Below are 12,408 nucleotides of genomic sequence, written 5' to 3' on the forward strand. Positions count from 1 at the left end.
TTTGACACCCCCCCCCGGGAGCTAAGAATTAAGCCTTAGGTCACCAAAAAGATTAAATAGTGCTTCAAAGAGACCCAGAAGTGTCAACGTCTCAATGGGATACTTTAAAAATGCGTTGTGTTCAAAAGGCGATGCGTTATAAGATCTTTTATATTGTGCTAATTGGAAAGGCTACGCTTGGATACCCCTTGAAGAACGTTATTGTAACCTACCCAGAAAGACATGAACGAATACTCAAACCCGAGTGTTATCTGGCTCTCTCCATGCATAATATTATTATTATAATATTATTATTATTATGATTGAAATCCTAGTACAGTTGTCTGTATAGTTGCCGTGGCATCTTTCCTCTCTTTTTGATTTGCGTCCTTAAGCGGCATTAAACGGGGGGCGCGTGTTATTGAGATAATTCGATCAATAAAACATTAGAGGATATTTCGGTTCCAGTGCAGAGGAGACTTTTTCCTGCCTCGGTGTCTCCGTTGCACGAATCTCAGGTCTTTATCAGGCTGCTAAAGGCAATCGTGTTACAAGCACCGCTCCCTAACTCTAATGGACCATGAAACGCATCTTAGTGCAAAAGAGAGACCCTTTTATCGGGATCTGCTTATCCCCTCCTAATAGCCAAGCAACTCTGGTATGGTAAAGTGGTTTCTTTTTTCAGTAAGGATGTTTCTTGGTCTCGGTGGTTGAATTGTGCAGAGTAAGGTTACTCTCTAATGGGCACTGCCAGCATGCGCCACTGGGCGCACGGGGAATTGTGGCCTTATTTAGAGACTAGCTGGAGTCATTATTCCTCCCCCATGCTGCCTCCATAGCTGCTATCTTGCGGGTGATGATCAAATTATGCTGCCTCTTGGTTTTATCCAGAAAGATGATCTAAAGGATGCTCTTTCATTGACCGTTGGCTCTAAGTGTCAGAAACCTGCCATATCAGCGGTTCTTCCCGAGTCTTGCAGACTAATTACATCAGCGCAGAATTTTTTAGGCAATATACCTGTTGCGTTTCTGCGCAGAACCCCTTTCGCATTTCAGTGCTTTGTTATATTACATTTAAAGTGACATAAAAAGTTTAAAAAAACTTTTTTTCTATATGTTTATTTCCTATTTTGTTCTGCAAATAAAAGCCCACCTTTGTGTGAACAATTAGTGCCCTTAAAATAGCTCAGATTTCCAAGAATACGCCCAAATATTTGGTGAACATTTGCAAAACAATGTTCAAATTCTGTAAAAGCTCAGTATAATAATTTTATAGTTTTGCCAACCTTGTAAACCGCGTGTCATGGTCGTTATTGAAGATTTTATGGAAAATCCGTTAATTGCGATTGCATATTTTATTAGCCCACCGCATTATCTCTGTGTATCCCCTCGGGTCAGGAGACTTCCTATAATAACGTTGCTTTTTTCCGTCTATTATCAGGTTGGGCGAGTGTATCCGCAAGCCGTATATTTCCCTATCCGGACTCTCTATTTAACACTGAAGATCGAGCAGCGAGAGCGTTACAAAAGTGGTGAGATTCGTACCTCCGAGAAGAAAAAAAAAACTATGATTTTACACTATGAAATAGAAACCGTTTTATGGCTTCTTTTTTATTTGCTGCCATGGTGTGAAAAAGTGTAAATTTGATGAAAAAAAAAAAAAAAGATTTTGTAGCGGATTATTGTTACCTACATCCTCAACTCTATCTCAGTTTTTATATATCCAGATCTTAGCTGGAAACGAGAAGCCTCTGTTATGGGCGTTCTCTGCCAAGCCACCCATATGCGATTTAGACCAAGTTGTTCCGGTTGTTATATGATCAGTATGAATGTAAAATTAGCATTGGTCATCAAGGTCACATGTTCTACACATCTTACGTCAGCGCTGGGAGTCTCCTTAGCTAAGCTCTTCCGTTGGACCCATGAATGTAATGCGGGTACTGCTGTTGCGCTGACCCGTTTTTTATAACTTAAAGGAGCCAAGATAATGTATAGTTTTACCGTGTTAATTTTCTTATAGACTCTGGCCAGCACCAGCCAAGTTCAGTAGGAACTCAGTCGCATTCTGCCTCTGATCCAGGGCCGATAAGAGCCACGGCGCCGATGTGGAGATGCAGCCGGATTATGCACATGCAGAGGGAGTTGCATCCCACTCTCCTGTCGTCTTTGGAAGGCATCGTAGACCAGATGGTTTGGTTCCGGGAGAACTGGCACGAAGAGGCAAGTGTTGTATTTAAATCAGATTTCACTCATTGGGTCATCTCGGCTTTGGGAACATCGGGTGTTTTTGAAGTTAAGAAGTCCGCAGTCTATGGCCAACTCCTTTCTGATGCTGTGGGTTGGCGGGATGCTTACAGCTCGTAATCTTATCCTTCTAGGTCCTAAGGCAGCTGCAGCAGGGTCTGGCGAAATGCTATTCAGTGGCGTTTGAGAAGAGTGGAGCGGTATCCGATGCCAAAATTACCCCTCACACCCTGAACTTTGTGAAGAAACTGGTCAGCACCTTTGGTGTGGGACTTGAGAACGTGTCCAATGTTTCAAACATGTTTTCAAGCGCAGCGTCGGAGTCGCTCGCTAGAAGGGCCCAGGCCACGGCAGCGGATCCCGTCTTTCAGAAGCTGAAAAGCCAGTTTACAACAGGTACGTGCTTTGGAACCGGTCCCAACTTTGTCATGGGATTGCTGCTTTCAGGACCGGATTCCTAATAATAATAATAATAGGGTGTGGTCTTAATGATTGCTCCTCCCACCTATGCCCTGCCCATTTTTCTTATAACGCTTTGTTAATCTTGTGGGCTTCCCGGGGGTTAGTGCTGATTTACCTGTATGGTTTTCATTATTTTTAATAAGGAACGTGTAGCTGGGCACCAGTCCTTTAGTCTTTAGCATTATTGCACTTTTATATTACCTAAAGCAGCACAGCGTGAAGGGTTGGTATTCGAATAGGATCAGCACATAAAATCAATAATTGAGTCAGTTTAAAAAAAAAACCTAAAATGTTAGAATTCCTCTTTTTAAGCAGCAGTCTCTCTGTGAGCTGTGTATTTCATATGGTTGATAATCTCCCTTCTGCTAATGATACTTCCAACTGTGACATTTCTGTAGTCTAAAGAAAATAACATTTTGACTACAGAGAGAAGTCTGGAAAAGCAACGTGTCATTTTATGGCTTCACAATGCTCTGCTACGCTTTACTTTAAACACTTTTGCGTCATGGTGCTGTTCCACCTGTGTGTTTTCATAAAAACAATTCAGAAGCTAAATAAGGCATTTATTTATCCCCCCCCCCACACACACACCTTTATTAATACTTCACTGTTCTGTCCACGTATTGATTAAAGCTCAGGAACCTTTACGCGAGCCGGTTCTTAAACCTTTCATCATCTGGATTAATTGTAATGTAAATGTGAAGCGTGATGGAATCATTTAAAGTGGATCAGAGCCTTGGAAAAAGCCATGCTGGCCGCCCCGGACACGTAGACATCAACATTCCCCAAAGGGGTTCAGAAATGTCTTTGGAACCTAATGTTCTGATCGCAGGGGATAACGTTAGACAGATTGCTATCCGACCAGGCTGGTCCAAATCAGGCTTGATTGTTTACGAAGATCATTAAACATATAATCCTGCCAGGCTCTGGCCAAAATCAACGTGGAAAATATGTAACAATGCAGAAAGCGTGAATAATTTCCCCCCAGCGAGTGAGTTTTGTAGAGTTCCTGGCGGTTTGGAGCGGATTCTGTTGAGTTTTAGGGCAGTTCACGGCTGTCAAGTGGTTATAAATATTTATCATTGTTTGAAAGGTGGTTTTCTGACGCTAATCTGGCATCTCAAAGATGGTCCCCATCTATAATTTAATATTACCCGGCAAGATGTTCGTATTTATAATTAATGACCATCTTCCAAAATATGTTGCTTTAGTCTGTAGGGGGAAAAAGCAACAAAACATTTTTGGGGGTTATTGTATAGTGTTGTCTGAACCGTGAACTTTCTTGTCAGCACTACCTGTTTCTCACGTGTTCCTCTGGATTGTGGTGGTATTAAGTATGAATTCCATATGTTTTCAGCTACTTTCTGGAATGTTCTGATATGGAACTTTGGTGGCAACCGGTAACTGTTATGTAAGCTAAAACTATGTTTTTTTTAGTTGACATTCCATGGGTTGGCCAAATCTCTTTGATCCTTCTTTTACTTACCCCAGGCTCAGGACAGGGGCACAGGCATTGTAGTTCATCCACCGCTAAACCCCAACGCGTTTGGCATGTTGATGGCTTTTTGATGTTGGCGGGGGGTGCCTCTCTCTCATGCCGTGATACAGCCACTCTTATACAATAAATTATTTTGGGCAGCCAAGGTCAACACCGAAGCACTTCTTCAAATTGCTGTGCGGTTAGTGGCATAGTGGCTTCTCAAGCATTTCAGTGACTGTGATTGGGAAATTGGCTGATGGGATTCATTTTAAAGTAGCTTCCAGCTTTAAATATGACCTACATATCTTGCGCCCATTAAGTATTTCATGATTTAGTCTGTGAGGCACAACAGTTGCATGACAGTAGATAATGGAAGTTCTGAACCATATGATTAAATTTAATGGATGAAGGCCACCAGGCTAAAAGGCGTCGCTGCCGTCTCTTCTGGTTGCTGTGATTGTTTGCACACTATCGGAAACTCAATTGTAGTTAATGCCCTGCGTTTTTATCTACCTCCTCTCCTCCCTGCTTCTGTTCAATGGATCTGTCTCTGGCAGCAATCTAGTCACAATAGGAGAAAAGGAGGAAAAATGCTTGTCTTGCTTGCTTAACTTCATAAATATCTATATTTTATTTTTCTACGTTATCGCTCCCGGGAAGCATAAAATCTATTCTCATGCTTCCGAAGAATGACCACATGCCATGTGTGAGGACTTTAACATTCCCAAAAGGGTTTATCATGGCAGATGTTTTGTTTTTCTGTTTTATATAATATATATAGATATATATAGATATATAGATATATATATATATATATATATATATATATATATATATATATAATATAAATAAAAAAGTGCACATTAATTCTTAAACATGATGGTGTCTTTAATGTTTAAAAATCAATTCTGATTTCAGTTTTATGCACCAAAGGTTGTGTTAATAGGACGTAGGCACATGTTATAGTCTTTGTGTTCAGTGTTGCTTAATATTTAATGTGTTTACAGAAATAATGTTTTATATAGCTATGTCATTTTTTTATATATATAATATTTTAACCCAACCAGTACTTGTTTCTTTAGACTTTGACTTCAGTGTCCCCGGCTCAACGAAACTCCACAATCTTATTTCAAAACTAAAGAAGTGGATTAAGATCTTAGAAGCGAAAACCAAGCAGCTGCCCAAGTTTTTCCTCATTGAAGAGAAATGTCGATTTCTGAGCAACTTTTCAGCACAAACCGCGGAAGTCGAAATTCCTGGCGAGTTTCTAATGCCAAAACCCACACATTATTATATCAAAATTGCAAGGTAAGGTCAATGGCATCTATTAAAGGCAGAAACAAATATAGTCTTGAAAGCTTGCAGTCTATTACACTTCAGTTACCAAATTGGGCTTGCCTTTTTAAACCAATTGACTACTAAAACGTTTTGGAAATTTGATCCATGAGAGCCACATGTAGTTCAAGAGTCTCTACCAGGCACTTTTTAATTATTTAACTTTTCATGTGTTGCGAAATACTTCTCCGATCTGCCGCGGAGCATCATAAGGAGCGTAATGCTACAGCTAGAACATCCTCAATGCTGATTTTATCTTATGTTTGCTGATTATTGCAAAGGTTTGCAGCTTGACCAACAGCCCAGTAACCAGACTCTAGTATTGCCATGCTCTACAAGACATTTTAAATTACCTTCATCGCTCACTCTTCTTCATTCTAAACAAAGTACAGATCCCTTCTGATTATTAGGAACCAGCCTTATCTGTCAGGTCCTAGATCTAAAGCCGAGTGACGAAACCTTTAAGACTGAGGAGCTTCTGAATCGAAACTCTATTGGCGATGCATATCTAGCTTGCACCAAAATGGGTTGCCTATTCTCCCGATCAACTCAATACACTACAGCGCAAGTGATACATAGTCATTTTGAACGCTATAGTAATCAACACACCTACAACTCATTGATTGTGTTTGAAAGCAGGAAGGAAACAGGAAGGAAACAAAATCTTTAACAATTTATGGAAATATTCATAAAGAGCAGTTCTGATGCAAATTGTGTAAAGATCAGAAGGAACAGTCCATCGGTTCCTTAGTGATTATATGAAAGATGAGCCAGCTGCTTTGGTGGCATCAGGACTATGTGAGGTCAGCTGGTCACAATGTATCTTCTCCATGGAGCTGTGTAAGAATATGATCGTCTTGCATGGAGTAGACTTCCCTGCTGTCGTTTTCCACAACTGAACAAGATATGCTGTCATTCCCATATGTATGTTGTAAGACCAGCAGAATGCAACAATGTTCTGTAGATGGTGTGTTTACATAGTGAAACCAACAAATTTCTCTCTATAGATTTATGCCTAGAGTGGAGATCGTTCAGAAGCACAATACAGCCGCTCGGAGACTTTATATCCGGGGCCATAATGGGAAGATCTATCCCTACCTAGTGATGAATGATGCCTGTTTGACGGAGTCTCGTCGAGAGGAACGGGTCTTGCAACTTCTTCGCTTGTTGAACCCTTGCTTGGAGAAGAGAAAGGAGACTACAAAACGCCACCTTTTCTTCACCGGTAAATATACATTATATTTTAATAAATATTCAGCTTTCTGATAGATAAATTTGGCAAACAACCAATGCTGGAAACATGTTTTATTTCTTCTTAACAGTATGCGTGTGGAAATGTACAATGATTTATCCGTTATAGTAGCTTAGATGTATAGATCGAGCTGCATTCATATGAACTCCTTAGTGTTTAGAATTGGTGTGTAGTGCATAAGGGAAGTTGTCGATACAAAATGTGCAAGCAAATGCATGTATCAAAGCACTTTGTTGGCACTGCCCACATTGTGACTGATTTGCATACCGGACTGCATAGTAATCATGTTAAACTCATTTACATATCGGGTGTATGTAAGAGTCAAACATATGTTGGCATTCCAGCCAGCAATATACAGGTTGTTTTATGCTGTATTTTTGGCCTGCTATGCATTAGTCGGGATATCCACTATAAATTTGGGGAACTGGATTTAACCCATAAAAATTCCAAACCGCTTGAAATATGTCTGATGTGTAGTGTACGAAGGATTATTTTTGTTCAATCTGCCATGTTCCTGTTTACGATGGAATTAATTGGAATTCCTCATCTCCTGTTGGGTTATTTATACTTCTCTATGCCAGAGCTGGCAAGCATAGGAGGTTACGCTTATCCCCCCAAAGCGTTAAATGGAAGCAAACAGAAGATGCGGCATACTAATGAGGAGGCGTCGCGTGACGCATATCGTGTTAATGAGTCTGTAATTATCAGACAGATAGCAGGCACGTCATAAAACATTTAATCAAGACTTTCAATCTCTGTTCTGTGAAGAAAAGAAAAAGCCTTGCTTTTGTAGCAACTACGTATCCAGCCAGCAATGCATCATTGAAATTATAGTTCATCTGCAGCAGAACAGCTCGTTGTCCGCCACTGGGTTAGGGTCTTTGCATTGGGTTAACTTGTATATTTTGTAGTTACTTAATGCAGCTAACTTGTGGACTACTTACTATGTATCTTGATACTTGTATGATCTTGATTCTGCGGTGTGAATGCAAACTTCTGCCATTGTGGCAAATCAAATATATTTTCTCCTCCCTCAACTTCCCTCAACCATGCTGTAAAGTGCATGTGCTTTCAGTAGATGCCAATAACTAATTCACATTCACACACACATTCACACACACATTCACACACACATTCACACACACACATCCATCCCTGGTTTGCATGCTCTAAAGTGCATTGTTGTCCATGCATGCCAATATGAAATTAAGATAAAAAAAATAATGGAGCCATGAACTTTCATTTTAAATCTGCTGACTTTTAAAACTTTTAACATCATCGCAAAAGTGATGTTGTGGGGGTGAGAGAATAAACAATGGTGTATGGAACAATTGTGAAGTGTATCACACTTTAGTAGGTATTCAGTTAAGCCTGCATAGTGGGAAAGGTATGGATGTGTTCATACTGCTTTTTATTTAACCACTTGAGTGTCCTCTGGCATTTTAATAGTTAACACACTGCTAGAATTTTTGGATTCCCGAAAGTATGAAGCATACACGGCGTGAGATCCGCAGTCATGCGCTACTAGTTTTTTGTTTTCCTAGCTTCCAGTAAAGGATGATTGCTCTGCGTTGGGAAGGGACTCTGCGGGGCCAGGTGTGTGCATCTGCTCTAGTGAATCCCGCTAATCTCTCGACGTCGAGCCGTTCAAGGGCTGAGTGTCTACATTACTTTCTCATAGCACTAATCAATTTACCTCCCACTTCTGTCTCCCTCTTCAAACAATCGCTTCCAGTCCCCCGTGTTGTGGCTGTCTCACCGCAGATGCGTCTGGTAGAAGACAATCCTTCTTCTCTCTCCTTGGTGGAGATCTATAAGCAGCGGTGCGCCAAGAAAGGCATTGAGCATGACAACCCTATTTCACGTTACTATGACAGATTGGCCACCGTCCAAGCACGAGGGACGCAAGCCAGTCATCAGGTACGGAATCCTTGATTAATGAATTTGGAAACGTTACTGTGGAAGCGGACGGCACCCTCCCTTGTTTTAATCATTCTGTGCTTTGCGTTTCTGTACAAGTTTGTCATTTCGCTCTGAATGAGTGGAACAGAAGATGATGATAAGCTCGGTCATTCTCCGCAGCTGGACTGTTCTGTTTGATGTTCATACGGTCATCTGCTACTTGGAAGAATTACGTTTTCTTCCCCTTCCCCTTCCCCCATCTCATACGTCTGTATAACAGTTCAGTTAACCATCCAAAGGCCAGGGTTTTGTGAAATGAAGTAAATGCAATGCATTTTGCTTCTCTTTGGCCATCAGTGGGGGTTATTAACGTTATGACCCCCCTTCGCACATCTCGCTGGACCAACCAGCCGTGTAGGGGGTACTACATATTTTAAAGGGTCCAACGTGTTTTCTTACCTCTGTATAAATGGGGTGAGAGGCCAGTGGGCCAGTAATGGGGAGCTTTCTTCTCCTGTTTGCTCCATGATGGTCGGAGTTGAAGTGACATGATTATTTATTCACTAAAGCATTCCAGTGTGCCATTTGCCTTGATTGCAACTAATCTTAGTATGAATACATTAAAATCAGAGTATAAGTATGTATATTAAGACATTTTAAAGGGAGGTTAGTAAGGTATGTTTAGCACATGAGTCCAAGCTAGAGCAACTTACATAGAGTGATGGAGGTATGCAACAGGAGTCTCCTAGAGGTAGCCCTTAGGGCTACTGAGAACTCTACAAATGGCAGACGCCCTCCTTGTCTGGATTTGGGGGCCTTCTGCGGAAACGGGTTAAAAGGAGAAGACAAAAAACACAAAACAATGAATGTTGTTTAAATAAAAGCGCGGTTTCTCTTTCTAGGTTCTCCGGGACATCCTGAAGGAGGTTCAGAGTAATATGGTGCCCCGCAGCATGCTGAAGGAGTGGGCGCTGCACACCTTCCCCAACGCCACGGACTACTGGACTTTCCGGAAGATGTTTACCATCCAGCTGGCTTTGATCGGCTTTGCGGAATTTGTCTTTCATTTGAACAGGCTGAATCCGGAGATGCTGCAGATTGCGCAGGTGCGTCCGGTGTTTGAAGAAGCAGGAGATCAAACCACTCTAGCAGAGCATAACCGCACAAATCCTCCTTTAATTTCATTGCGGACTTAACCCTTTTGGTGCCAGCAAGGGAAACGACATCTAACGAAATATAGGATTTTTATTTTTTTTCGGACATATCTCGATGGAAATGCAATCGGATACGTTTTCCAAGTTCAGTTAAAATCATACCTGAGCCCGCAAAGCTCCCGGGTAACGTTAGGTAATGATTTGACACGCACCCCCCCATGTTTGCTTGCAGCAGAAAACGTACACATTCTCCCTGACTGCATCTATTAACCACGTCAGTCTGTCATCCTCGTAGAACTGTGTCGACGCAGCAGGGGTCCTGTTATCGGGACCATCCTGCTGTGGCTTGTCATTCCTCCCCGCTGTGATTTTGGAGCGTCTCCAGGTCCCTAAATCCTGTAATAAAGAAAACAGAAATCTGTACAATTAGTCAACAGACCATGCAGAAAGAATCATTGTGCAGGTGTTGTGTTTTTGTAGCGATGACATAGCTTTATATGTAATATAAATATATTTCAAACCTTCAGGATACCGGCAAGCTCAATGTTGCTTACTTCCGATTTGACATCAACGACGCCACCGGGGATCTGGACGCAAACCGCCCTGTGCCTTTCCGGCTAACACCAAACATTTCCGAGTTCCTCACGACAATCGGCGTATCCGGCCCGCTCACGGCTTCCATGATTGCTGTCGCTCGTTGCTTTGCCCAACCAAATTTCAAGGTACTGTAACTAAAATACACATTAACCCCTTCCACTGCACATAAAGAATACAAAGCCAGCGTATATTTCAGAAATGATTCCCTTTTAACAGTCAGAACCTGTATATTTTACCTTCTTACCCCGCGTTGGCAGAGATGCATATTTTTATGTGTCGAAAAGAAAGGTATTTATATTTAATGCTTTCACTAAATCCCAAGGATTTTATTGCTAATTAGGAGAGCTTAGAAGTAAGCTTTTTTACAAAATCAGCACATTCATACACTGAAATTATGTCAGCCTCCGAATATAACCAATTAAGCCTTATGATTTATTGATTTTAATGCTAGATCCTGGTGCAGCTGAACCAGTAAATGTAGGCTGTTCTACGCATGTTTTCCAGAATAAAACGATCTTACCGCGTTAGTCTTTCGAATAGACGGGAGTCAGTGTGTTTTTCTAATAAAGAAATCGCAAAGATGGACTAAAAATGATACCTTTTTAATGGCTTACTAGTGGGGTAGTACTTAACGCATACATTCAGGACACCGATGTCACTTCTTCAGTCATAGTGGGGGGGTGTAGATCTGGACAGATGAGTTGCAACCACCCAGTCATACTAGCCCCATGCTGTCTCTCCAAAAAGACGTAGAGCCTTCAGTTGAAGTTGATAACCTTTTATTGGGCCAACATAGAAAAAATGTAAAGTTACGTAAGCTTTCAGGACCTTACTTACAGTTGTCTTCGTGAGATGACTGGGTGAAGTTAATTGTTTTGGATGTTCCATCACCGCAATTAGCCAGAGCTTCCATCCCACAACCGCTCTTCCTGTTGATCCTAATTATCCATTTTCTCTTTCTGCTCAGGTCGATGGCATTTTGAAAACGGTTCTTCGGGACGAAATCATCGCTTGGCACAAAAAAACACAAGAGGACACTTCTTCACCTCTCTCGCCAGCTGGGCAACCAGAAAACATGGACAGCCAGCAACTAGTTTCACTGGTTCAGAAAGCGGTCACGGCCATTGTCACCAGACTACATAACCTCGCCCAGTTCGACGGAGGGGAAAGCAAAGTCAATACTTTGGTGGCCGCGGCTAACAGCTTGGATAATTTATGCCGCATGGATCCTGCATGGCACCCCTGGTTATAGACTATTTCTTCAGAGCCTTCTTCAAGGTCTGGCTCCTGGAAGTCCAGATTAAACTCCTGGCAGAGAAGGGTTCGTTTAATACGGATGCAATCGGGAGTTTCTCCGAGCTGTGAAGAATAAGTACCTTTTCCAACAACTACTCTTGACCATGCAGTGGTCCTGGTCTACCCATAAACTATATGTACGTTTTTGTGCATTAACCGCTGCCAGCTGTCTAGGGACCAACAACTGAACAACTGGTCCTCAGGTGGCTAAAACAATATTCTGAACATTAAGAACACACACACACATAATATATAATATATATATTATATATATAATCCATGTGCTTTTACTGCAATCTTTCGGGTAATGCACATTTTTTTCCCTCAAGGCCAACTTCTAAGCCGAGAAGGACAATAATCATGTTTACAGAACAAATTTTTTTTTCTGCTGATGTCATTAAGTGGTCCATTTTTTTTTGTTTTTTTTTTTAGAAAAAAAAAAGTAATATTGATTTTCTTCAAGTTCAAAGACATCACAAAACGTTTAAAATAGCAGAGGTAGTAAAAGAAAACAAAATACAAAGAGGCAATGTACAGACACATAATGATTTTCCTTCCCTTTCTTTTGTGTTCTTGAATTGTATAAAGCAGAAAAATCTTAAGCAGATGTAACTTTTTATACTTTTTAACAATGGCTCGTCTATATCTCCCTTGGTTTTTAGCCCTCTCAATTTTGTTACATTCTGATACCGGAACACGGACTGTTA

General features: G+C 41.2%; 1 protein-coding gene across 2 annotated transcripts in view; it reads left to right on the plus strand.

The window, feature by feature from the left end:
• LOC149283505 (transformation/transcription domain-associated protein-like) overlaps window positions 1–11,657 on the plus strand; it is a 58,442-nt gene extending 46,785 nt beyond the window's left edge. For both annotated transcript variants that reach the window (XM_089497411.1, XM_089497412.1), the window contains 9 exons: window positions 1,421–1,508; window positions 2,030–2,199; window positions 2,358–2,619; window positions 5,248–5,473; window positions 6,508–6,725; window positions 8,488–8,672; window positions 9,557–9,760; window positions 10,336–10,530; window positions 11,373–11,657. In XM_089497411.1, coding sequence (XP_089353537.1) covers window positions 1,421–1,508; window positions 2,030–2,199; window positions 2,358–2,619; window positions 5,248–5,473; window positions 6,508–6,725; window positions 8,488–8,672; window positions 9,557–9,760; window positions 10,336–10,530; window positions 11,373–11,657 — 1,833 coding nt within the window. The remainder of the gene's footprint in view (window positions 1–1,420; window positions 1,509–2,029; window positions 2,200–2,357; window positions 2,620–5,247; window positions 5,474–6,507; window positions 6,726–8,487; window positions 8,673–9,556; window positions 9,761–10,335; window positions 10,531–11,372) is intronic.
• The last annotated feature ends 751 nt before the right edge of the window (window positions 11,658–12,408 follow it).

The sequence above is a fragment of the Sceloporus occidentalis genome, unplaced genomic scaffold (assembly GCF_023333645.1).
Source record: "Sceloporus occidentalis isolate IW3139 unplaced genomic scaffold, rSceOcc1.0.p SCAF_103, whole genome shotgun sequence".
Lineage (NCBI taxonomy): Eukaryota > Metazoa > Chordata > Lepidosauria > Squamata > Phrynosomatidae > Sceloporus > Sceloporus occidentalis.